Consider the following 27,613-nt stretch of genomic DNA (forward strand, 5'->3'; position numbering starts at 1 on the left):
TTAAATCATGGAATGGTTTGAGTTGGAAGGGATCTTAAAGATTATCTTATTCCAATCCCCTGCCATGGACAGGGACACCTTCCACTAGACTGGGTTGCTCAGAGCTCCATCCAACCTGACCTTGAACAATTCCAGGGATGGGGCAGCCACAGCTTCTCTGGGCAACCTGTTCCAGTGTCTCACCATTCTTACAGGGAAGAGCTTTTTCCCTGCTCCGTGGGACAGAAGACCTTGTGAAGTTGTGTAAAGAACTACCCAAAGAATTGGGAGGTTGTTTCAGTGTCACTCACAGATGATGCCTTTTAGTTTAGTATTGTAAAAGCTACCGTGGCTGACTGAGGAAAGAGGACACTTTGTGCTTCTCTACAGCCTTGATTCCACATTAAACACGGATTTTAGGAAACTGTGTTGACATCAGAGCAAATTTGTAGCCTGGTGACATTGGCTACAGGCACAACTTTGATCTGACTTTTAATTGTGTGATTACTGATACTTTGAATTATTTCGTTTTAAGTAGCAGTTTGAAATACCCCAACCCCAAAAAATGACAAAGTATTTGTTATCGTTTTGATTATTTTTTCTTTTTAGGAGCAAATAACTGCAAGTTGCCACAGTTATTTAAAAAAGTGAATTTTTTTTAAAGGGAAAACCAGCACTGCTTTTGTCTTAAACATACCACAATCTATTGCTGCTGGAGGGAGGGAAAAATCAATGTTTGTAAAGAAACAACATGACAATCTAATATCTGTTATTAGAATCCCACACGCTTTGGGATGTGACATATTTTCCAGCTTAATGACATTTGTGCAATTTCTAAAAGAAGTCTCATGCAGAGAACTCTCATGTCAGAAAAGCAGGTACAATAAACAAGGGTGAACTTGTGGTTTTGTTTCAGCTGTTTGCTTCTAATGTGGAAGGGAAGAGCTCTCCCAGCGAAGTGTTGGTCTGCACAACAAGCCCAGACAGGCCAGGACCTCCAACCAGACCTGTTATTAAGGGGCCAATAACATCTCATGGCTTTAGTGTGAAATGGGGTAAGGCACTTCAGTTTGTCACAGTAAAGCTTTTTGGGGGTCATCATAAATTCAAATAAAATTACGTAAATATGTGTTAGATTTTTCATGCTGCTTCTCAATCCAAAGTTGAACGTGTCTGGAGAGCTTGACAGCTTAATTTTTTTTAATATTGTAAAAAGTATCTAGAGGCTCTTGTGCTTTCAGAATCAAAAATGTTGTTTGTTTTCATTGACCAACTCACACTCAAGTGCATTTTCAGGCTTTTCATTTTCCATTTCATGTCCCATTGCAGCATCATTCCAGCTGCTTCCTTTAATAATGGGGCAAGCCCCCAGGCAGCTTCTCTCTCAGTGCTTTTTCCATACATTTTGTTTGGATCATCATTATCCAGCCACCTTATTCTGATTGATGCTGAAAATTAATGTCTCTTACCTACTTCTGCTGCAGTTTACTTGGTGTAGTTGATGTGGAGGAGAAGGAGCAGAATCAGGAACAGGTTCTGTAGTCTTTTTGGTATCTTACACTCCTAATCTTGATTTACTGACAACTTGCCTCATTTTTTCAGATCCTCCACAGGATAATGGTGGTTCAGAAATCCTGAAGTATCTACTAGAGATTTCTCAAGGAAGTCCAGAAGGTAAACTTGAAACAAGTTGTCTCTGTTTCAATCCGCTATGGCTACCATAAAGAACTCCTGACCCTTTGGACTATTATTGTTATTATCATTAATGGCCTAATGTTGCACATGTGATTGAATGTGAGTTACATACTTGCAGCCTTAAAACCTGAAGTGTTCTTGGGGAATTTGGTTTGGATTTGGGGAGATTTTGTAGTGTATTCTTTTCCAGTTAGTTCTTTTTCTCTTAATTAGTACTGGTAGAATTCTAGGTTACGTGGCTGAACCTAGAAATATTTGTTTATATTTGTGTATAAATATATATATTTATATTTTGTACATTTTATAATATTTAAATTTGTGAGTATTTTTATGTGTGTTTACGTGTGTTATATCTTTACGTGGGAATAATCTTCACAGTGATAGTAACACTAATGACTTTCCTGAAACATATGGTTTGTGGAAAACCACATTAAGGATTGTCCTTCTTCCTGGACACTCCTAAACTTGTTGCATTACAGTTCTCTAAACTTGAATATATCTTATTTTTAGCAAATCAATGGGAAGTGGCATATAGTGGCTCGGCTACAGAATATACCTGTACTCACTTGAAACCAGGCACTTTGTATAAACTCCGGGCATGCTGTATCAGCACTGGTGGACACAGTCAGGTGGGTATTATCTAACAGTAAGGACTATTGGGTTTATATTTTTCTGAGATTTATCTGCTCGTTTTGGTAACATACTTCTGCTTTAAAAAGAAGGGGAATGTTTTTCCCGTAGCACAGTAAAGCTGTGCTGATGGCTTATGTTGCAAGTTGCTGAATGTCAGAAGACTTCTGTGTGTACCTGATTTTAGTTTCAGCAAACTGCAATTTAATGAGATTCCGTTTCCTCAGAACCAGTCTGTAGGTGTTTATATTTACACTAGAAAAGACCATCATTTTCATCTCATGTGGCCACTTGCTTGAAAAGGCCACAGACTCTCATGTGCATGACCCTGTACTGACCAAAGCTGGTGGCTGGAGATGTAGAAAAGGGTGGTTTGTTGTAACAATTATTTTTCATATGGATGAATTATTTTAAATTTTTAATTTCCCTTTTCCAGCCACTGATTCCTGTAATTCCCTTCTTTGACTGAAATTCATTTTAGTATCTATACTATTATTCCTCCCGCTTTATTTTTTTTCTGATTTAAGATTGAGTACTTTAGGCCTTGACATTATTTTAAAAACAAGGAAAATTAAAATAGAGAACCCCATGTGTGCTACAGTTTTGAGGATGGTAATGAAGGAACTCTGTTAATTGGATTTGTGAGTAACACGCTTGATAGCATCTCCTCTCCTTTATTGTTTACATAAATCTCTACTAAGTGGTGGATGTAGAAAACAATTTCTTGTGCCGCTTTCTAACCATGCCTCACTTTGTAGGTGCTAACTGCAGCTCTGCTCTCTTGCAGTGCTCTGAAAGTTTACCTGTCCGTACGCTGAGTGTGGCACCGGGGCACTGCCGGGCACCCAGAGTCCTGGGGAAGCCAAAGCACAAAGAAGTGCAGCTACAATGGGGTAAGACAGTGGAGCATCTCCCTGCTGGACAGCTTTGATCTTGATTGTTATTTGCTGACGTTGCCTTAGTCTTTATTTGCGTTGCTCGTGAAAAGTTGCAGTTCATCCTGGTGAATGGGAAATCGCAAAGCGAAGTCAGTGCAAGTCAGAAGTTCAACTTCTCATCAACTGTGGTGGCTCTCTGTTGGGTTTGTGAAGTTACCTGTCCTCTGGTTGTCTTTAAGACCTTACACTGTGCTCCAGTTTTGTTAGTGAGGTCCCATCTCTGTCAAGACTACAAAGTATCGACTGTATTAAAATACCTATCTTTTTATTCCTCTGTTTATGCAAAAACACCTTGTGATTCAAAATCTTACTTTATTCCTTTGCAATATTGACTTAGCAGAAATGTTTTGCTACTTCTAATATATGAATTCTCTCAAAAATTTGAGTTAGAATATATTGAGGATTTTGGGTGGCATTTGAACCCTGATCCACTTTATAACACACACAATCCATTGGACACCTGTAATTTTGCAAAGGTCTTGGACCATGATCATGACACTGAACTGTCAAATATGCACATTTTTTAGAATAGAAGGCACATGCCAGTATCCAACAGACTTCTTCTTTACCATGATAATGTTGCAGCATGCAGGTATCTTTGGGGCATCATTTGTTAAGCTAAACTCTAGATCAGTACAATTTCTGACTGTCAAACATATTTCAACACCAGTAAAAATTCACCTGTGCATCCAAGATACCATATTGTTTCCTGGAAGCCTGCACCCCTTTTAGTGGACACTGCTTTTCAGAACCCCAGGCAGGTTAATTCTGTGGTACTGGCTTGTAACATAACATGCAAGTATTATCAAATACATTGTTTTCATTGGGGGAAAAAGCTGCATGCCACAAAAAATTAGTTTTCCTGGCCCGTGTCCTGATGTTATTAACAAACTAAATGATTTCTTTTAGATGTCCCTCCGTCAGAAAGTGGCTGTCCTGTCTCAGAGTACAGTGTGGAAATGACAGCCCCTGAAGAAGTTGTTTCTGAAGTGTATCATGGGCCTGACCTGGAGTGCACTGTCAGCAACCTCCTTCCTGGGGCAACGTATCGGTTCAGAGTGAGGGCTCTGAACGATGGTGGGGTACGTGTGCTGGCTTTTTATCCCTGGAGATGGTACTGACCTGGAATGGGAGATTCTGGACAGTGATTGTGTTAGTGCTGGTGATCAGAAAGGTGAAGGGGAGATGGGCAAAAGAAAAGAATGTGAGAAATACTTAAAAGGAACTTTGGAGGAAGAGCTGCAGTTTTAATCTCCTTTTAAAAGGAGGCTTCAGGTACTCCTGAATATGATCTGACTGGCGAAAATCAGCTGCACCAAAACATGCAAAATCCCTGCCCAAAGTAATATCTGCTTACAAGGGAGAATCTGTTTATTCCCTTTCCACTGCATTTCCTATTTTTTGTTTTCAACTGTGTAAAAAATAAGTATTGCAATTTCACTCCAGTGTTGATATGTTTTGAGGGAAACTGACATTTCTGAGGAATTTTTTTGTTTTAATTTGAAAAAATGCTTCATAGATTTCATGGAGGCTTTTTTGTAATATGATTTCCTTGGAAGAAGTACCTTCCCAGTTACATCAGAAATTCTGTCTGATGTTCATGGAGATCTGTTGAAAGAGCTTTTTATTTTTTTTTTTAGTGAGGTTTGGGTTGGTTCTGTTTTACCTCTGAGAGCATCATTCCAAGGGTGTTATATAAAGACAGTTCCAGGACAAACATAACACAAAGGTTTAAAATTACTTGCTTACTGTTAAAACCTAAGACTGCAAGACTATAAAGTTGTTTCGTCTTAAAAATACTCACTGTTTTGTTTTTGTGAAAAATAAATTAAATACGCTTGGAAATATTAGATTTGCTTGCTGGAAAGAAAGCCATTGTGGTTTTGGTTTTTTTTTTGGCAGAACAGTTAAAAAAAATTGCAAAGCATTTCTACTTCCACCTTTTGTTAAATGGGGGGGTCTGGTTCTGATTTGGTTGGGTTTTTCTATCAGATGCATAATAGGGGAGAGTGTTCTCTACCAGATTCTTCCTCCTATTTGGTAAAGAAAACAGCAAAAGTCAATAAATGAGATTTTTTTGACATGTCCATTCTTCATAAGTCAAACAAAGCCATCAGTGTTGTCTTTGCTCAATAGCAGATATCCTGACATGTCCGTTGAGAGGTTTTCCGAGGTTCATAATTTCTGTGTTGTTTGGCCTTTGTAGTAGCTCATTTTTTTCATACTTGGTAATATTGCACTACAAAATAAGTAAATATTAGGGTTTTTCTTCTAGTTGCTTCCAGTGAAGTTCCTTTGTTCTGGAGAACGATTTCTAATTAGTTCAGGGACGTTCTGAGCAAACTTCACTCTTCCACTCGGGAGGCCTCAGAAAGGCTGTTTTGCTGTTATCTCCTCTCCTCGCACTGCTGGCTGAAGCCCGTTTTCCAGACTCTTGAAAATTGGCTTTTCTTTTGCTAATATGCATTTAAATTATCCTCCTACCAAGGGCTCAGAAGTTGTCTGAGCAGTTGGCTGAGCTGCCCGTGGAGCGGAGCTGTCCGTGCCATGTCTGCAGCGTGTCCCTGCACGTTGTACTAGGCTGGGGATCCAGCACATCCTGTCCTTTTAGAATTAACCTGTGGCAGGCATTTTATGTAAAAGAAGCTGGATTTGGACTCCAATATGTGCTTTACTGTTGCTGTGCTCCTCCTTATATCCATGAGAAGCTGACTATGCCAGGCTTTGGCACTGGCGTGTGAGCACATTGTGCTAAGGTGAGGCAGAGGGACACAAACTGTCCCTCAGTTAACTGAGTGCACGTTCTCACTTTTGGGTAAATTGGAGGTGTTTTATGCTTTCATGGGCATTCACTGTCACACAGGAGGATGTACATCCTGTCTACCTGTTCCTGAGCTTACCTCACTCTTTAACTTGCAGTCATTTACGTGGTCTCATCCTGAGCTCTGGTGTTTGGTGCCAGGTGTTGGGATTCCAGTCTGTCTTTGAGAAAGTTTAGTGCATTGAAAAAGGTCATGTGCTGTTCTTGGAAAACCTTTGAGGGATAGGAGATGGGTGTGTGCTTGTATATTAATGTACAGACACCTTGTTCCCCTCTAGTACGGTCCATACTCGGAAGCCACAGAGGTCACCACAGCAGCAGGACCACCAGGCCAGTGCAGAGCACCTTCCCTGTCCTTCCTGTCCGACACACGTGTACTTGTGAGCTGGGAGGTAAGTCAGGTGCTCTGGTTGCTTCATTCCATCTTGCTTATCCAAACCAATACGGTCACCACAAAACTCAAAAGTCAGCTTGAGAGCCCTTCAGTGGCCTGGAACTGTCTTTTTGTGCAAGAAAACCGTATGCAGAAACTTCTATTGTATGAAAGCATCTTCTCTGCTTTAATTTGAAGACTTCCATAAGGCTGGTCATGAGTCATCCAGACCAGGATTCAGACATGAGACCTCCTGCTCTGGCATCAGATGATAGAGCACTGGTGGGGTAGAAGTGCTTTCTGCAGACTTTTAAGCACATCAGCATGTCCTGAGGTGGAATTGTGAAGACAAATATTTGGTTTTGGCTGAAAGTGGAGTCTCTGATACGAAATTAACTCTGCATAAATGCTTACAGTGTAGGGTTTTTTCTCCTCAGAAATTGTTTGTCTCTACCCCAAATATTTACTTTTATTTTAGTTTGTGTGGATTCCTCCACCATTCTTCAGGATCTTAGGCATTAGACTCTTAAAATAAGTGTTAGCTGAATTGCACAGGGGTTAATTGGGTTTATTAAGAAAAAATTGTGTAATTAAAGCAGAATTCAAGGACTGTTGCCATAGATAACATTGTGATATGGAGCAGCAGGGCTTTAGTTCTGCCACAGACTTTCACTGAAAACTTTAAAAGTCATTCCACCCCTGTTTCTATTGGGTTCCTCCCCCAGACAGCGCCCCTGTTGAGAAAAAAGTTACTGACATTCATGAGATGTTCAAATGAATCAATTGAGTTAACAACATACCTAATTACAAATGTAGTCTACATTTAATGTTATGAGAGACAGGTATGTTTGGTGCAGTTTGGGGGTATTCATATTTTTTGCAAAATTTTGTGACTCTAAGCTAGAAATCACAATGAACTTTTAAGTGTTGCCTTCTATTGGCCAGGGATTTGCTCTCCCCAGCCATGAGGGGATGCAGCAGTGTTTCTGGTAGGCTCTGTATTTATTTGCAGAAGATATGTGTTTATTCTAGCTAAAAATGAAACTGTGGTAGGAGTAATGTGGTTTGCAGTGGTTATGTTTTCTTAAAGAGTGTCATTTTTTGGCTGATATGAATATGAAGGAAAAACAGTGAACCTCTGTGAAGTATTTTGGCTGGAGAGCACACTGTGGTGCCTACTGTGGTACCTTTTTTACATGCTATTTTAAAAATCTGGCTTAGCAGTTCTGAATGCAATTATTAAAATAACTGGAAGCTCCAAGGCAGAGCCAGAGAAGTCCATGTGTGTGTGCAGGGTGGGCATTATGGTGTGCAGGGATGCTCTGGATCCTTTTACTGGAAATTACACCTTGCATGCCATAATCACAAAGTCTTTGTCGTGTCCTGGACCACACTTCTGCACACACAGCAGTGGTTCCCTGAGCTGCTGCAGGGAGTTTTGCTAAAACTAACTAGTACAACTAGTTTTGCTAAAAACACAAAATATTTTGCTTTGGGAGCTGTGTTGTTATGCCTGTTCTAATTCATCTCCAGCACATTCAGGTATTTATTTTGTGTTCCCTTAGATAAAAGGATTGCTGGGGATATATGTAAGAGGACAGATTTAGATTAAATATTAGGGAGAAATTCTTTACTGTGAGAGTGGTGAGGCTCTGGCACAGGTTGCCCAGAGAAGCTGTGGATGCCCCATCCCTGGAAGTGTTCAAGGCCAGGTCATACTGGGCCCTGAGCAATCTGGTCTAGTGGAAGGTGTCTCTGCCCACAGCAGGGTGTTAGAACAAGATGTTCTTTAAGGTCCTTTAATGATTCTGTGATCCCATAGGAATCATATTGTGGATGTTAATGTTCCAGGATCCACACTCCAGTGTCCCATACTGGGACTGGTGGGTGACTTTCACTGGAAACCTCAGGCCAGCTCCTCTCTTGTTGAGGTTGTTCTTTTCTCAGTGACTGCTTCTGGCTCAAAGGCCAGCTCTTCCAGAGCTGTGTTTTGATCACTCCACTAAACTGCACTAGATTGATGCTTTTTTGTGTTCTCCATGGTTGAGCTTCTACCGAGCCAGTGGAGAGACAATTTATTCCTGAGTGTCCTGATGAAAAGCAAAGTAGCTGCATACGCTCTCTCATTTCTCTGAATTTCAGTCAGGTAATTCTTGTGCAGAATTGTCCTGTTTCAGTAACCTATTAGGGAACATTAATTCAGTACGTTTCCATTTGCTGAAGTAATGGTGTATTAATTTAAAAATAAGGGTGGTTGTTGGTTTTTTTTTTTTCCATGTGCTTTATTCCTTCCCCAGTGAAACACAGACATCTGAAGTGCTCGTTTCTGAACTGAACAACATAAATATTTGTGTTGCAGAGTCCCGAATGTTCTGGTGCTGACATCTCTGAATACAGATTAGAGTGGGGAGAAGATGAGGAATCTCTACAACTTGTATACAGCGGCACAGATACCTGCTTTGAAATAAGTGACTTGTCGGCAGCAGCACATTATTGCTGCAGGCTACAGGTATGGGAGGGATGAGGTGGTGCATGCATTGCAATCTGAGGTGTAAACAGAGTTTCCTTCCACTGTGTTCTTATTTTTATCATTAGCAGCTCTGCAGTTATGTGCTCTGTAAGTCAGAAGGAATGCACGTTTATTTTAAGCAATCAGACTGATGCATTACTTGAAAATTGCTCTTGCATCTTGTTACTATCAGTGACTAATGCTTTAACATCCACCTTACCTCTGACACCAAAACAAAATTATAATGTTTCAGAAAATTAAAATAAGAATCAATTTTTTCGTGCTAATGAGAGGTAAATAACATCTACCTCCCAAGTGGATATCGAAGATTCCCTTGGCTTAAACAGTGAACTCCAACATTTGTTTCATTTATGAAGTAAAGCAAAGCAGCTGAGTAGATTCCTGTGTGTATGAGATGGTACCTGCCAGAAAGTGAGTTCTCATCATTGCCATTTCGTCTCTTAGATTTGTAAGATTGGATCTCTTATAGAGTCTCTATGATCTTTTTTTTCTTTGATCATTTTCTCTCCTATCACTTTCAGTAAAACGTAGCAGTTAAAATATAAGTTATGAATCTACTTGAAAGTAAAAATACAGCATTCTTTCTCCTTTATGTCTCCTGAAAAAATAAATGGATGGTAAAATAAGTGGAAAGCAAAGTAAAAATATTTTTGCTCAAGATACTCTTCCACAGGATTTATTTGTATGTGAAGGCAAAATACCACCACTAATCCAACCCAAAGTTCGCATACCCACCCACCTGGCAACATGTGGACCACCCAGGATAATTTCTTTGATCAAGGGCAACATGTGTCCAAGAGTGTTTCCTTCTTACATTTTTTTTTTTTAAACAGAACATTAAATTTATTTTTTGGGGGGGAAGTAGCACTGTGGGGGAAGGCGAAGTGAGGGAGCGTGTGTGAGTGACGGGGAAGTGTGAGCCAGAAAGTGCCTCTTGTTTCTGTAAGAGGGAGAGCATTCAGCATCCATGGGGCAGGGAGGAGACTGTGAGACCACTGCTGCAAGGAGCCCAAGGAAATTTTTATGTTAAACATGGAAACAGGCAGCCTGTATGGCATCTTTGATTCCAAGTGGGCGTTCGTTTTAAACTACCTGCCACAAAAATGTTGCACAAATCTACTCAGTTTTTAACACAGCCAATGTAATTTAATCCATAGGTAGAAGTTAAATGAAATGCACAACAGCACTAAGACATTTTATTGAAGTCCATGAGGCATTACTTTCTAGAGAGCTCCATCCTCTGGATCTGATCGGTGTATTATATGGAGAAGAATTTGTTATAAGATACACTGGAATCTTTAAACAATTACACACAGAACACCCCACAAAACATGACAGACAAAGAAGGAAGGTTAAATAGTTTCAGAAATTTTAGTTTGTTTTTAAAAAAGAGGAGAGAATAAGAGCTGCTTTGCTTATCTGTTAGCATATTTTCAGAAAAACCTTTCTTTTAACTTTTTTAAAAATAAAGATACCCCAAACCACATTTACTTGGCCTCCTAATAAACACACAGTATTGCTATCTCAATCTACAATAACTCAATAAAAGAGAGAATTGAGGAATCAGGCACATCTAACTGCAGGGCAGACAATTGTCTTTACTGTTGCACAACTTTTTTCCTGTAATGAATATTCCTGAAAACAGTTGAGGCTTCTGCAGAGGGAAATATTGTGTCATTTGGGGGTGGCAGGGGAAAGCATCTAGGCAGCACAGAACATGAAATTCCCACCAGTTATGTTGATGAGATTGTCCAGTAAAGCAGTTAAAAAGCACCACTGACAATAAATTGCTTGGAGCAAGATACAGATTGCCAAACACTGGTTTAGCGGCAAGACAAATCATATCATTGGCAGAGCACGAAACAAGGCTCACTTTTAACAGCTCCAGGAGCGCTTCACTAAATAGAAGATTTCCCTGGAGCAGGATTTGTTTTGAAGGGCTTTTTAAAGGCTGACAAATCTAACTTTATTATCTCTTTCTTCGATTGAACAAAATGCCTCCTGGAAAAACAGAACAGGGCTTTGTGTTTGTATTATGCATAGCAGAAATAAGTCATTCCCTGCAGTTAAGCATAGATAAGAAATCAAAAAATCAAGCAATTGTTTGATGTGTCCTTTCATTGCCATCACAGTCTCACTGGAAACATTGTAAGCCTAGGTTTTTGAATCAGTTATAATCTGATGGGAGACTCTGGGCTAAGTTTTCCAAATGTAAAGTAACTGTGGATGGTGGAGGGTGCTGGGCAGTGCCAAAGCTGTTTCTGAAGGTCTGGGCCTTCTGGACCTCCCATAGCTCCCCCTGTACCATAATGAACTCCAAGCTCTCTCCATACCTTGTGTGCTGGCAGGATGCTGGGCTGTGTCAGCAGGAGCCCAGCCAGCAGATCCAGGGAAGGTGGTATTGCCCATTACATGCCATTCATGAGAACCTGGAGTACTGCATCCAGTGCTGCTCCAGGCAGAGGTTGAAACAGAGATGTTCAGGTGAGATACAAAGAAACAAGTTGTTACTGTAGGCAGTTAAGGATTTTATCAGTGGTCCAGGAGGACTGTGCAATCTCCATCCTTGGAATTTTTCAAGACCCAACTGGACAAAAACCTGAGCAACCTGGTCTGCATTCGGTTTGACCCTGCTCGGAGTAGCAGATTGGACTAGATGTGTCACACGGTCCCTTCCAAGGGAAAATGATGTTGGGCTGGAGGGAGAGCAGGATTACTTGCTGTGCTGAAGGTAACTGAGGGAGCAGAGGGTGAGGACAGAGAGGATTACCTTGTTCTAGTGTGGGATTCTCCAAGGGGGTATGGTCTCCACATCATGAAGTGGTCATTAATCCAAATCTTTATAAACTTCTTTTAATCAAGTCTTCTAGCAATAGCACATAAAGGTCTGACTAAAATACCCTCACTAAGAATTTGGATGGTCCTGTGATTGTGATAATCCTGAGGAGTCATTTCTTAGGCAGTTCAGTGCATTGTGTGCAGCATTTGCCACTGGCTGAGCATCAGCTGATAAAACTCCAGGTCTGTACAACTGGGCAGTGTTGAGCTTGCAAAGACAACAGCCTCTGAAATTAATGAGCAGAAATGGGCCACGTTCTGAAACTTGTTTTCCACTGGGATTGTGGATCTGTGAGTTAAGATGAGAAGCTTGATAATTGGTGGTTCTCCTGTCTGGTGGAAGATATTGAGCTGTGTGCTTCAGTGGTGATTTGCTAGTGAGTTGTGACTTTTCTCACTTTAATGATTCCGTGATTCTGGGGAAATGTGAGTCATAGGCTTAATGCCATGCTGAGTTCCTATACTCTTGTATCAGAAACTTTTTAGTGTGAAATTAGTTGTCCATTCTCTGGGTAGTTCTCAACAAGCCAAATACGTCTTATCTCCAGGGATACTCTGCTTGCATAAAGCCATCTGACACTGCACCCTACAGTATACTGGGGATTTTGTACAAGGTGGCTCAACAACTTTGGGTAGCCAGTTTGCTGAGCAATCTGATGTCATTGACAGCATCACTATGACATTTTCCCTTACTAACCAAAGTTTGCTGATAAAAAGGTTACTGTTAAGTTTAATTAAATGTCCATTAGGGAAAAGAGAAATATTCTCCAATTTTTCTGAGAGACACTCGTGAGTGACAAAGGAAGATATTAATTCCCTAGTATAGGCAGGGGTGTGAGTCATGCTTTAGGGAAGAAGCCAGCAGTGCATATCCTCTGAAGAATTCATGCAGCTCTTCCAGGCTGCACAGTCCATTATTATGAACTTGATACACATGTCAGAGAGAAGACTTATCCTGTAAATATTTTCTGTTTTAACACACAGGCAATTAACCAGGCTGGAGCTGGGCCCTACAGCGACCTGGTGACCTGCAGAATCCCTGCGTCCGTGCCCGATGCCGTCTCCATCCTCTCCGTGCTGGAGGACGAGCACGTGGACGCCTGTCAGCCCTCACCCTCCGTGTGCCTTGTACTGACCTGGGAAGAGCCGTGCAGTAACGGGGCTGAGATCACGTCGTACAACATCGACCTGGGGGACAGCAGCATTCCCGTGGGAAACGTGACCAGTTACGTTATCGGCGATTTGCTTCCCGAAACCTCGTACCGGTGAGTGCGGCGGTTGTGACGTGGCGAGACCACACAGCTTGATTTTTACATTGGAAATGTTTGTGGCATCAAGAGTGAGGTTAAAAAAAAATACAAAGCAACAACCCAACCAACCAACCTAGGGGGAGCGCAGAAATCTCCAGTAATTCCTTAGGGAATGAGTTGTGGAAATTCATGCTCAAATATTGTTTTCTCCCGCCTTTGTTCCCTCTTCCTCCTCTCCTTGAATTATTTCTGACCTCTCCTTCTTTTGAAGTTGCTCTGCTAAGGTAAGGTTACACTGGTAATAATAAATTTATAAATAATAAATAAATTTTTAAAAATTAGAAATAACTTGAATTTCAGTGTGACATCTCCTGCTTCTTTTAGCTGCTTTTAGCTACTATTTCAGGGGTTTAAATTATTAACTGTATTGATCCCTGTGCAGGGTTAGCAATTTACACACAATGAAGTTTTATTTGTATAGCTACAGCTATTTTTTATCTCTAGTATATGGAGATTAATTAAAAAATAATCTGAATTTTAAAACAATTTCTTTATATTGCTTCAGAGTCTAAATTGCTAAATGACATTGACAAAATTTTATTATTTTAATGTTCAGGCTTATATGTTTTCTCTCTAATTGCTCATTAAAAAAGAAAAATGGCTCCATGCAGACAATGAACAGCAATGTAGCAGATGTGACAAAATTTCTATTTTAAGTACTGTTCTAATAAAGACTGAAACTCTGATCACACAGTTATAAAATTAGACATGGCCTAGACCTGTTGTAGCATTTTCCTTACTTTTCTTTTATATTCAAGATCACAATCTTACAGGTCTTGTAGCATTTAAATGAAAAGTTCATAATTCAAATTTTATCCTGTACTCAAAAAGAGAACTCCTTCTGGCATGTATACAAATGCACACTAAAAGTCATTTAAAGTGAGGAGTGTACATTGCTTTCTCACAGATCATTCAGACAAAGTTGAAGAGTTTGTCTGTGGATTGACCACCCAGCTGTGGAACTGCATCATCTTTGGGCAGTCTCGTACTCCTTGGTTTCTCCTCATGTGTTTGTTCAACCAAGAGTCAAAACAGCTGAAATGGGAACTTTGAGCAACTCAGTTAAGACAACCAGAATGGACTGTTTAAATTCTTCACTGAAGTCTTACTTCTTCAGTCTCTTTTTTTTAGCTGGTTCTTGGTTGTCTGCAACTTCCTTTAGGGAAATGTCATCGTCTTCAAAGCCTGGAAATGGAGATTGGAATTTTTTTTTTTTTGCATTCTTATTTCATTATTTTGTAAAAAGCACTATATTAAATCACATCATTTAGTCAGGGAGTCTGCCTGTCTCTGATCCAAATAAAACAGCTGATGCCACAAGCATTAACTGCAACTGTTCTAAATATTGCTGTAAGAATAAGTTCCTATCAAAAAAAAACATTGTGAAGAGCACAAACCAGGGGGTGACTGATCAGAAGTAATAATATAGGAGAGCTCTTTTCTTGGATAAAGCAAGAGAAAGAAACCCTAAATCTTGCATCTCATGCCTGTCAAGGAAGACAAGTCACTGCAGTTGGATTGCAAAAATACACCTCATCTATAGTTTGAAGTGGTTTTCTGCTAATCAAAAATAGATATGTCAGAGTGGTTTTGTTATTGATCCTTAACGCACTGATATTTCTTCTTCAAGCATATCTTAACTCCTGTCTTTGATCAGTGAACATCTGTGCTCTGATAGTGTATCCTTAAGGAACAGGTTTATCAGGCTGTGTGCTAAAAGATGGTGGGTTTTCTGCCCTCCTTGGTTTATTCAGAAGAATGTTTCAGAACATCACTGATCTCATCCTCTAAATTTCTTCCCTGATGGTTTCTCTTTTTGTGTCAACTTTGTTTAACACAATTAGCTCTTCTCTCTCTCAAGTGTTTATTCCCTGCTGGGTTTAAAAGCAGTGAATGTGTTTTTCCTAGACTAAACAAGCCAAGTACTACTGGGTTTCAGACTCTGAACTCTCTTGCCAAAGTTTCGTCAAAATTTGAAGTAAATCAGCAAAGGGTTTATGTATTTTAGTTGCATTGGAATTCCAATGTCAGTGTTTTTTGGTTGTGGGAACACAAAATTGAAAGCAAATCTTGCTTATTATGAATCCACCAGGTCCAAAATTGGAAAGGAACGTTTTGGACAGCAGGGTGATTCTAACAACCTGTCTATGTGTGTCCACTCTGTTGGACCTGTTAGCTTGGGTCTGGCATGGCTTTGCTGCCTCCAGCTTCTGTGTGGGAACAGCTGTACAGGAGCAGCCCAAAATACACCCAGCAGACTTCAAGCTCTTGGCAGAGGTGGTCTCAAAGCTGACAAATTGAATGGTTTATGTGTCTTAGTAGCAAACCCAGCCAGAATGCCACGAGAAGGATTTATGTGCCAAAATACATGTGAGGCAGGAGGAGCTGGGACATGCCTCTGTCACACTGCTGATGGCCATCCTAGGGCTGATCCAGGAGGAGTTATCCAGCGTCAGGCACAGCCCAGCTCTCCTGCTGCAAAAAGCAGATGCCTCCCCAAAGCACTGTGTAAAACATCTTGGCTGGTGAGCAGCTGCACAAATATGTCTGAGTTCTGCAGTCTTTCTGCTTTACTGACATAGCCAATGAAGGTCTGGAAGCTCAGATTGTAGAGTAATGTACTTGGACTGGTTTTCCCTGAACTGATGTAACTAGGAGTGAGTTAATAAATATTCCACAATAAATAAGCATTCAACAGTCATAGAAATATCCATTTTCTGTTACACTCTGTTCCCGAGCTTCACTCAACGCATGCCATAGATAATTGTGCTCTGCTGTTGAGATACTTCACTGTGAAACAACATCCAATTTTTAATAATGATTATGCTCTTTTAAAGTTACACAGTGTGCAGAAATATATAGTAGCACTATTAAATTTTAATAGCAACTCTTAATTTTAATTTGGTTTAGGAATAAAAATTCTAAATATTTTTAATCCTTAAACCACATCAAGGAAAAGATCATCCAAGATGAAGAGAGAAGAATGAACATGGATGCTCAAATTAGCAATATTTAAGAGGGTTATAAAACATTTGTTTCAGAGTGTAAAACTGAGTCTTGTTCCAGCCCCATGAGAGCACAGTCTGGGTGAGGGTCTGTGGGGCTGTGTGTGGTTGCTGTCCATCATATCCAGGCTGCTGCTCATGGGGGAGCTGCTTCCCCTCCCTTTGGAAGTCCATGGCATTTTAACTCCCCCAGGTTTCCACAGGCAAGTGTATTGCAACTGTTGCCCTTCCACTTATGGGAACTAAGAAATCAAAGTCTTCTCATGTCAGACTCTAAAATTAATTCAGAAGTTGATTTTTCAGTTTGTTGGAATACTACACAAAGGATTTTGTGACCAATCTGAAAATAGCATCCTGTTTAGTGTGTTTTCTTGGGTCAAGAATCTTATAAGAGAGAATGGTCTGTTTAAGATCATTTCATGGTTTCTAAATTTGCTTGGTCTGATTTATGTTTTTTTCTCAATGTTTAAAAGTCGCAGTGGGAAAATGTAAGAATGAATACAAATATTATTTTGTAGGGTCTGCAGAATTAGGCACTATTCCTAAATATAGTCTTTAAATTTAAAAAAAAACTTGTTTACAAATTGTGATTGTCAGATTATTAAACCATCTTTCCAAGAGGGTGTTTGGGGTATTTTCACTTAGAAACAATTAGTGAAAAAGTTGAAAGGAATTCAGGAAGTGGTTTTATTGCAAATATTTCTGTATGTCTATACAGTACTTTTACATGAAAATAAAGAGTTGATTTTTCCCAGTACCAATTACTGTAAACAGTAATTGGTTTCCATTTAGTTGTGGAATTTCTCTTATCCATCCTGGCTGTGCCACCCATCTGGAAGAGCTCAGTGTTGCTGGAGCAGGGACATGGGAAGGCACCTGAGCTGGAGCAGAGATGGTGCAGTACAAGATGTTCTCCCACCACCACCTGCTCTCCTTCCTTCTTCACATAGTCCTCCCTTCTGCCCATTCTTTTTCCCTTCCTTCTCCCCTTCCTTCTCCCCTTCCCTGTGGACTTTTAAAGTTATGCATTGGGGAAATGCTACTGTGGTTCAGAGGGAGGTGAGAGCTGGGTTTGGGTTGCACTGTCACATGCACAGAAAACCAGAGTTAGTTGTTTTATGTGTCTCTGTCAAAGCTGAGGCCCTGGGGATGATAGTGGCAATTTATGGAGCTTTATGGTGGTGCAGTCAGTGGAAAAGAGTAGCCACATCAGCCATGGTAGAGTCAAATAAATCTATTCTTCCTTTCCCAGTATCATCATTCATTTGGAAGATGCCTGTCTTTATTTTAAGTCTTAAGAGTTTCCATCAGTCTTACTGTGCTCCGGAGTGGGAAGGAGGGGGTGTGTGGGCGTACTTCTGTGTCAGAAGTGGGGAGCAAGAACACTGTGCAGCAGGGGAAGACAGCAACAAAAGAGGGAAAAGACACATTTTTACCTTGTGCAAATACCTGGCAAAAGGAAGACAAGCAAATGCCAGGTGTCTGTTGATGCACATATCTAAAAAGCAAATCTATCAGCTTCCGTCTAAGAAATATGATATTTGAGATTCATTTCAGTCACTGCTTGTTTTCAGGTGTGGTGGCTGCCATTTGGAAATGAGCTAAAATTGCTTGAGGACAGGAGAGGCTTTGTTACTGGGACTTTAAATAATACCAAATAAAACAAAGCCAAAAAAAAAAAGGCTGTGTGCTCCAGAGCATGTTGTTGTAATCAATCTACAAAATAAGTAGTAGCATTTTGTAATGTAGCTGTTACTGTTTATGTTCATATGCTAGTGGTAGCTTGCCAGAAAACAATGAAAATTCAGGCAGTTTTCACAGTATTTTTGTTACTATAAAGACACAAATTAACTATATTAAATATTGATGTAATAACATAATATGAAATAAGATCAATGCCTGTATTAATTACACTTCTTCAGATACTAGGAAAACCTTTTGTTCTTTTTATACCAAATGCTTTTAATGTATGCAGCACTTGAAGAGGAGGCTCCCACTAGATCTTCCTTTGTGCCATCTGCCCTTTGGGAGGGAGGGGATTAAATCACCATTGTATAATGTTGTAAGGTGGTCAGGATGCATTTCCTGAAGCCAAAAGGAAGGTTAGAAGGAAAATGCAGCTCCACACCAAGCAATACATTACCCCTGTTAATGTCTGGGTCAATAAGCAAAGGTCTAACTACACATTTACAGGACTGTGTAAGCACAGTACATTCCTAATGTGCAATTGCTTCAACTACCTAATCAGTAGATAAGGCTCTATTATTTTGCCATATGTTTATTAATAATTTAACCCTTTTTTCCTTGAAATTGCAGCAAATATACTTTGGGAGTTTATTTAATGAGGAATACTGGAGGGTTTTTTCCCTATCCCTCTAACTCTACATATTCTAATAGTAGAGCTGAAAACTTGCTGTTCAAAGCAAAGTAATTTTTCATACGTTGTTTATGTGAACTTACATCACTTTTTATCCTTCAGTCAAAATAAGTAGCTCTGCCAAGCAAAGACAGTTCTATTTGTCACCTGCTTTCCCTGAAGCAGGCAATCGTGGGGGTGTGCCAGGTTCTGCTCTTCTTTCTCCCCCTACCGCCTTCCCCAGAGACTTCTGCCTTCTTGATGGCTGATAGTTTTGAGAAGCAGCACTTCTTGTAGAGAGTCTTTCCCATGAGAAAAAATACAAGACTTGCTGTGCACAGGATTTCCAAAGTAAATGGCATCTTCCAGCTATCTTAACTAGGCTGAACTATCTTAAAAAAAAAAAACAACAGACAAACAAAACTTAATTGATTTGCTCCATCCTGCTTTCTCTTATTCTCACTTTGTTTTGAAACCTTTCAGGCTTGTCTGTACCAATATTTCTATTTACACAGTCCTCCAAGCTCTTTTGAAATTCATATTTCCCATTTTTGTTATGGTGCTGTTGATGTTACCGTAGCCAAAGACTGCTACTCCTCACTCATCCCTGTAAGCAGATTCTCAGTGTGCAAATTATTAAACTAAGGTGCAGACAGACAAGAGAAAGTGACAAAGCAGAGGGCAGGAGTCATTATCTTAAGAAAGAAATAAAATTTAGAAGACTGGCTCAGTCTTAGGAATATTTCCAAATTAAAGCTTCTGTGACCAGGCAGGTGGTCTGCTCTTCTTCTGGATGTCCTTAATGTGACTCAAATGGCTCGAGGGCTTTTGTGTATCTTGTGAGAGCAACCCGAGTCCAACTTTTATTTGATCTAATAGATATTTCTGCAGTTTGTGTAGGAGGTTTATGGATTTAAGCTTCTCCATTAGCTCTTCCCAGTAGAGTTTCCTGTACTTAAATAGTGTGCCTTTTGAGACACTGCACACACTGAAATAACACTGCTCTTTGGTCTTAGGGATGTTTGCCAACATGGAGATGGGTTTCATGGCAGTGACACCAATGCTTTCACTGAATGATTTCACCTTAATTAGCCCATGATCTTTGTTAGACGACCACAACACACTTCTGCTTTTTATTTATTCATGGTTACACACTTTGCGTTTCCCAGGCTGCACTTGTTCCTGTGCTGCTGTCCCTTGTTCGTGTGGCTGAAGGGACTGTCACCAGGTCCTGAGGTTGTTGACCCAAATCTTCCCCCTCTGCCTTACTGCATTTCTTGCCATCTTCACTGCAGCTCTTGCAATGTAAACAGGATGGTATTTGTTGTGTTTGCAGATCCTTCCAGTTTGCCAAGGCTCTCTTGTTTCTCTAAGGCATTTTTATGTCAAGAACCTGGTGAAAGCACTTTATTTAACATTTGCCTTTTTGTTTGTTTTAGGATCAGGATCCAGGCTGTCAATGAAATTGGAGCTGGACCTTTTAGCCACTTTATTAAAGCAAAAACCAGGCCTTTACCACCCTTACCTCCACGGTTAGAGTGTGCTGCAGCAGGGCCTCAGAGCCTGAAGCTGAAGTGGGGAGACAGCAGCTCCAAGCTTCACGTTGCTGATGACATGGTCTATATCTTGCAGATAGAAGACAGAAATAAAAGGTAAGTTCTTTTGGGCATCATGATGTTCAGGATTTTATAGCTGTAATGTTTTTGGAGCATTAGGAAATATGAGCTTGGCACTGGCTTGGTGAATAACGCAATAATTTTGAAATAAAGTGTGCAAGAAACACAGAAATCTGTGTTTAAATTAATAGTGCTAAGCAAAAACTGTTTTCCCATGCAAACTTCGTATTGGAAGATATGGTAATATAGCTTCAAGGTTGGGATGAGATATATTCAGTTAAAAAAGGGAAGGAAAGAAAGGTAATACGCAAGTATTACCTAACAGTCTGAGCTCTTCAATGAATAAATATCATAGATGGCTCATAATTTATTAAGAAACACTCTCAACTACTTCAATTAGGTAAAATAACTGACTTATCAGGTAGGTAATCCTTAGAGACCTTCAGTACAGATCATAATTTGATGTAAATTAGCACAATTCCTTTAATTTAAATAGGGCTGTGCTGAGTTTATGCCAGCTGAAGATCTGGCCCAAAAGCTCTAATTTTAAGTAATAAAACAACTATGAATAATGCCTTAATACCTCCCAGTACCTCATCTGTACTGAAGCAGAGAGAGTACAGGCTCCCCTGTATTAATACTGAGAGGTGTCCAATGAATGTAAATGCCCATTTGAAAGTCTGACTGGTAAAATCAGCTTCCTCAGAGTGCAGTGATGCTTGGCAGGAGCCCATCACCTGCAGCAGTGTGGGATCCAGTCAGCTGGACACATCCAGCAGGCTGCTTTACTTTGCTTTCATGTAGCACTGCAGGTAGGATGGTGCAGAACTATAAATTGTTTTAAACCTGTTTCTATACTGGAGAAAATAGTAAGTTTCCCTGTAAGAATAAAATACGTTATGTTACCTGGCAGCTTTTTTCCCCCCTTTGCTCTTGTAGAAGGCTTTAGCATGATCCTTTGCTTTTGCACCAAGTTTTCCCACTGCAATTGGTCTCTTAAGAGCTGTTAATTAGGAGGAATTTGGACTTGATATTCTGCTAGGTCTTTTTAGCTTTTAATTTGGCTTATAGTCCCTGTGAGCTCCCAGAGATGCAGAGAAACGGCTCATCTAGGTTGTGCTGTCTCCTCCTGCTTGGACAGAGTCCTTGCATGAAATGGCTTCCTCTGGTGTTGGGTTTACAGCAATTAGCTCAGATTATTCCTGAAATGAGCCAGAGCCCAGAGCACTGTGGGGCTGAAGTGCATCCAGGTGTGGGCACAGCAGAGGAGTGGGATTGGGTCACTGTTGTGTTTGAGAACAGTTGGAGCTGGCAGTTCCTGACAATGAGATCTGTTTATTTGTTCCCTGTCTGACAGTCCCTTTTTACTCTCCGTTGTGTGCATCGATCACAGTGAGAGATGCTCCTGAAAGGATGCAAAGCACAGTTTTGTACATTTGGGAGAGCTATCATTCCTAATGAACAGAGAATGACAGCCCACATATGAATTGGTAGAAGCAGCAGTTAGTTACAGAGGTAGGAGTCCTCTCTGAGATCATTCCCATTAAATAAACCCTGTTGTGACTGAGGGGTTGCTCACTTGTGTATGTGCTTATGGAAAATACTGGAATGTGGTTCTTTGAGCATCACTGGCCTCTTCAGTTGCACAGGCTAATACCAGTAATCTGTGGACATCTAAGGGAATAACTAAATAGATAGAATATTTTAGCTGGAAGAGACCTACAGTCATTCAGTCCAACTGCCTGGACAGTTCAGGGCTGGCCAAGTTAGCGTGTTGTTAAGGGCATTGTCCCAGTGCCTCTGGAACACTGACAGGCCTGGGGCATTGACCCCTCTAGGAAACCAGACTGGTGAAAAATGACACAGAATAAATGATAAAGAAGAGTGTTTTAGAGTCTTTTGGGGAGAAGCGATGGTACTTGACTAAGGGGAAGAGACTGTGGTGTAAACATGGATAACTCAGAGTTGACCTCTGTCATATCCTTAGTCTTTCAGAGGACATTTTTACTGTATTCCCTGACACATCTGAAATTACTGATGACAGCTTTGTGTTGAAGTCCTTCAGCTCACTATATTAGAGTTGTCCCTTCTTTGGTTTACAGTAGAAGTTGGCTTTAAAATGGCGTTGAAGCATTTTCACGAACAGAAGTAGAAATATGAGCAAATTCTTTGAAAAAAAGAAAATCATCAGTAAGTCCCATTCTGGCCCGATAACTTTTATGGCCTTTCGGCAAATATTCAGCTCTGGTTTTATGTAATGATGGTCAGCCAGTGCTCTTCAGTGTGTCGTGGTCATTAAGAATTGTTTTTAACTTTTCTGTGCTGTAATGAGCTGTAACAGGCCGGTTGTTGGAGACCAAATGTTTCATTGATTGCAAGCGCTGTGAAGCAAAATACTTGGAAATCTCCTGCCACTGATTAATGTAAGGGCTTGAGAAGGTGTGCACATCAGAAATGTATCTGCTTTAGCTCTCCTTAGCTCTTCAGTGGGTGACATTTAGTAAGATCAGATTAGCATCACTTGTCCTTTCAATTATGTGTAGCACTGAGTGGAAATGAAGAAAAATCTGTTTCTAGAAAGCTCAGTACATGGGAACGTTATTTAAGAGTAAGTGACCTTTATGTAAGAAGGACTATGAAATTCCTTTTTTCTTTAAATAAAGTATCAGTTGTGACTTCATTTCCTAATTGTGGTAATGTCAAGAAAATCATGTAAATCAAATTGCACTGTTTTCCGAAATACTACGGATTTTTCCTCTCTGTGGAACAAAGGAACCTAATTAATGTTTTTTGGGTTTTTTCTTCTGTGGCAGTAATTAGTCTGTAGTTGTTCCTACACCTAATTATACCTCTCAGTGTCTTAAAATGCTTACAATATCCAGTCTGAAAGAGAATTAGCAAGTACATTTTTAGTGGGTCATTTATCAGTTGCATGTGTTTTAGACAACTGTATGTTGCAGCTAAGTTCTGTGATTTTTGTGTTTGTACAGAAATTTGAACAAATATGTATATAATTACATTTTAAGGGAGAGTCATGGGTGGGGTTGGCTAAGAAGCAACCTAAGCATATATATCATTGATAATTCTCCCACACTTCCATAGTCTTCACCCAGCAGTACTGGAAACCTTTTCTCCCCAAGCATGTTGAAATGTTATATAGGGGAGAAAACTGTTTTCCCTCCTACCAGCACAATTTCTGTGACCTGGTTATTCCTTGAAGAAGTAAAACAAACAGCAGAGAACATACAGATGAAATGAAGATGGTCTGTCACAGTGTCCACTGCAGGTCCCCTGGCTGGAGAAGTGGAGTATCATCTCAGATTTGGTCTAAGCCTTTGCAGAATGATAGTGCCAAGTACAGTTCCCATGTACTGGGAAGTAGTTGAGTGAATGAGCCTCAGCATGTATGTTTGCTCTGTATTAATGTCAAGGAAGGTAGAATAGAAGCACAGAGAGATTAGTTGCTAAATGCGATGCCCTTGTCTGATGACTGGCATCATCATTCCCTGATTATTGCAAGTTCAAGCAGTCTAATTAAAGAATTGTTTACACTCATGGTTTGATCAAGACAATTTACACCCATTTTAGCAGCAATTACTGATATGTTTCAGTCCTACTGGCTTGTGAAATTCTATTAAAATATAAAATTAGGTAAGTTAACATATCCTTCCAAAAACCTGCAGGAAAAACCATTTTCATATTGGGTAAAACTTAAGTGATAAAAGGAAATTACGAATGAGCACCAAGACAAATGGCATGCTACAGTTTACTGTGCAAGCGTGGGTAGATAGAAAATCAGCATTCAGAAAAGTTTTCCAGGTAGTTTCTCCTCATACTGCTGCATTGTGTAGGTGAGTATTGCTATTAACAATAATGGCATTTGTATTAAGGGTATTCTGATCCTGTACTTGGGGCTTTGCAATGAGGGCTGTGCAAATGAAAAAGAAGAGGGAGAACTGTTCCAAGTGTCAGATGGTTAATTTGTTTATGCATTTCAACTTTGTTCCTAGAAACAGGAGTAAACACTTTTAGAAGATATGAGTTAACTGTATGTGTGTCATGTGATAAAACCACATTAAATGTTTGATATGACATGTTTCAGCTGTTAGTAATGAAGTAAGACATGGAATTAGATGCTAAACCTTAAGTATTTTCAAGGGATCCCTGGTTTTGGTGAGAAATAAAATTTTCTCTTGCATTTTGGTCTGTGTACATCTGCAGGTACTTAAGGCTTCCTGGATAACTGAATATTTCAGACAGGAGATCATAAATAAGAGCAGCATCTAGACCCAAGGTTGTCACTGTAGTGAAAGCTACTTTCTGCACATCTGCAGCAACCTCATAAGAAAAATAATGCTTTCCTTAGAGTAATAACTGTTTAATCCCTAAAGTGGTAATTGGAGTTCAGCTTAGTGCAACAGGATCACGTTGACCAGTTTTTCAAGAGCACATTTTAGGTTCCAACTTCACTTTGCTGATGATGGTGAACTCATGACTGAGTTTGGCTTCCTTCATGAGCTTTGCCCAAACAGATTACTGAGGCTGTCACGTCAGTAGCTGAATGAACACGATGTGCTGAATGAGTTTCATTTTAAGGTCCATAAACACTGTTAGTTGCTGCCATACTGGGAAAGTGGATGTGGTGCTGCACAAGGAAGATAAACACATGTAGGGCTGTAAGAACATTAGTTTGCTACTGCTGAACTGTGTTCTCTTTTGGTCTTAGCTTTAAGTCCTCTCTTATTTATATCTATGTTGCCTATTAACACATTGCCATTGCAAACCATGTGCTGGTGGCTGCCTAGTCATCTACTTCTTCCTGACTGTGTAGTTTCAACAGGCCATTGGATGCTCTTTGTAATTTTTCCCAGATCTTTCAGTCAAATGCTGTTAATTCCCGTTTAAGTTGTTCTCAGTATTGTCCCTCCCGTCTGTTCCTTGGCCCCAGATGTGGCTGCACACAGGAATCATCTGTCAGGCACTTTGCTGATCTGTCTTCCATTCCTCCTGAGTGTGCCCAGGTGCTTCTTCCAAAAAAAGCAATTTTTCTTGCTATGGAGGAGCTTCTGTAGGCTGAAATACTTCCATTCTCAGTTATTTCAGACATCTGACAAGTAACTATCTGTTGTAAATAGGGGTTACAAACTCAAATTCAGCACCAGATGAAAGATGATCTAGTAGAAACAAGCTAAAAATCGATTTTTGGCTGAAGTACCCTTTGTCAGCCTGCAGATGTGCTATGTAATTTAGTGAAGAAAACCAAACTCTTCCCATCTGACTGATCACTTCTCATTTTCCATTCTCCACTTTGGCTTTTTTAAGGAAGGAAATGTTGTCTCCTTCACTAGTCCTGTTGTTATTATTATTATTCCTAGAAACAAAAATCATATTGACAGTGGTGAGCATACAGTATTACACAGATTATATATAATATAATATAATATAATAAATATAATAGACTATAATGTAGGTATCGTCTAGAAAGCAGATCTTCAGGTCAAAGGGGCAAGTGCATCCCATCTCTTTGGTCCACACCTCATGTTAGGACTGGAAGCCAGAGTTGGGAGAGGTTGTGGGAGCCCAAAACTCTTGAGGGGAACTCTTGTCATGTGTTTGGCTTCCCTCAGCATCTGCCTGCAAAAAGAGATCCCAAAGAGTGGCTTGAAAAGGTGCCCTAAAGCTGAAAAGATCAGGTCAGCCTGGTGCTGGTCAAAGGAGCAGTGATGGATGTGGGGATGCTGCAGATGTGAAGCTTTTCTCTTTGAGTTGAATGTTTTAAAATGCAGTGGAGATGAAAAAAAAAAAGTGTGCATTGATTTACTCCTGTATCTCTGAATTAGATGGGTTTAGTCTGAAACTTTGCTTTCCTTTGTGCCACCTGTAATACAGGGAACTGCTGGTGGGGAGAGAAAATCACAGAAGTCAGTGAGTGTTTGATAAAATTCTTTAACCAAATTAGAGGAATAGTCTGAGAAAGCAGGTGGGGGCTGTAAATGTGCAGATAACATAGTGTTGCATTAGTAATATTAAAAGAGATGTTGGCTTGTGGAATGCTTGTACTTTAGTTTCTAATTAGGTAGTTTCCCTTTTATCCTGGTGTGAGGCCTCAGGTTGCCAGGGTGGACTGGTGCTGTATTAATGATTCCTCTCCAGCCAAAATTGTGGCAGATGGCTACATTTTTTGGGAGGCAGTAACAGAACCAGTTCAGGTGGCTATTTCAGCCTTTGTGCCTCAGCTCAAGATTGCCATCTTACTTAGTGCTGTACAGTAGAATTTCTTTCAAATTCTTGTAAGAACCAGCGGGTTACTAAAATATAAACAAACCCCAAGAGTTTGAAAGGGAACCTGCTGATTAAAATGTGCTGGGAACTAATGAGCAGAGGTAGAGCGAGTACATTCATATTGTTCTGCTCAACTGGAAGTGACTAAAGTGGAGGAAACAAAATAGCTGCAACATGTAAAACATTTCCAAGAAGATCTTCACAGAGAATAAAAAGGTATTGATGAAGAACTAACAGGAGTGGTGTCTCCCTAACAATCGTTGTAGGACATCATGTTCTCTCTGCTGTGAGCAGGTAAATGAATAATCCATGACCAACGTGAGAATGTCTGGGAAGGGAGAATTGGGATCAGCCGAGTGAGATGAGGGGAAGTAGCCTCTGGAGAGCGTCTCCATCCCTGGAGAAAGTTGCTTTCTTTTCAATATCCACTGTTAATTTAGTGGAGATGAGAGGCAACACCACAGCATAGTAAATTAGAATAATTCAGATTTAATTATGGATCGTGCAAACTTAAAAAAACAACAAAAACAAACAGCTGTACTGAGAATGCCATTAACCCACAGAGGCAGTGTGTTTTCGAAGGCAAGGTACCAGTTAAGGTATGTAGCCTTCTGTCTTTTAAATTCAGCTGGGCAAGCTGGTGAGAGGGAGATAAAGAATGTGGGAGCTTTTCCATACACAGATTAAGTCAACTTTGAAATGCATAAGAGATTAAATCCTTGCAAAACAACCTCAGAGCTGATTTGTTCTTAAGAAAATGTATGGAACGAGGCCTGGATGAAGCACAGTGAACAACGTCAGACTTGCCAAGAAGACAAAGGTGTACAGAGCTCATTTTTTAATGTGCTTTTTAAATTAGATTTAAATCTGAATCCCTATATTTAAAAAATGAAATTGCAATAATATGAAGAAATCTTACTTTTGATAGCTTTTAATGTATGCAGACATTAAATGCTCCAAATGTATAGCTGCCTACATCAATTAACTACACTATTTTAAAAATAATAAGAATAATCCTGGAGGATTATGAAGTGCCTACTTCAAACATGAGGAAAATACTACCTTATCATCAAAAACTCACTAGTGTTTTGAAGTTAGGGTTTCATCTTCATTATGTATCTTACATCATGATCTGCATCTTCAAACACAATTACAAAGCATTAGTGTCATAGTAAAGCCCAATAGCAATTGAATTTGACCTAGTAATCAGCCTTTCTTCTTTCAAAATTGGAAGCCCTCT

General features: G+C 40.0%; 1 protein-coding gene across 2 annotated transcripts in view; it reads left to right on the forward strand.

Annotated features, from left to right (window-relative positions):
• Positions 1–27,613, forward strand: part of FNDC3B (fibronectin type III domain containing 3B) — a 191,474-nt gene that overhangs the window by 147,980 nt on the left and 15,881 nt on the right. For both annotated transcript variants that reach the window (XM_029962340.1, XM_029962339.1), the window contains 9 exons: positions 896–1,034; positions 1,582–1,653; positions 2,185–2,303; positions 3,092–3,197; positions 4,152–4,324; positions 6,342–6,455; positions 8,796–8,945; positions 12,789–13,069; positions 19,915–20,127. In XM_029962340.1, coding sequence (XP_029818200.1) covers positions 896–1,034; positions 1,582–1,653; positions 2,185–2,303; positions 3,092–3,197; positions 4,152–4,324; positions 6,342–6,455; positions 8,796–8,945; positions 12,789–13,069; positions 19,915–20,127 — 1,367 coding nt within the window. The remainder of the gene's footprint in view (positions 1–895; positions 1,035–1,581; positions 1,654–2,184; positions 2,304–3,091; positions 3,198–4,151; positions 4,325–6,341; positions 6,456–8,795; positions 8,946–12,788; positions 13,070–19,914; positions 20,128–27,613) is intronic.

This window comes from Manacus vitellinus, unplaced genomic scaffold, assembly GCF_001715985.3.
Source record: "Manacus vitellinus isolate BGI_N305 unplaced genomic scaffold, ASM171598v3 scaffold_45_pilon, whole genome shotgun sequence".
Lineage (NCBI taxonomy): Eukaryota > Metazoa > Chordata > Aves > Passeriformes > Pipridae > Manacus > Manacus vitellinus.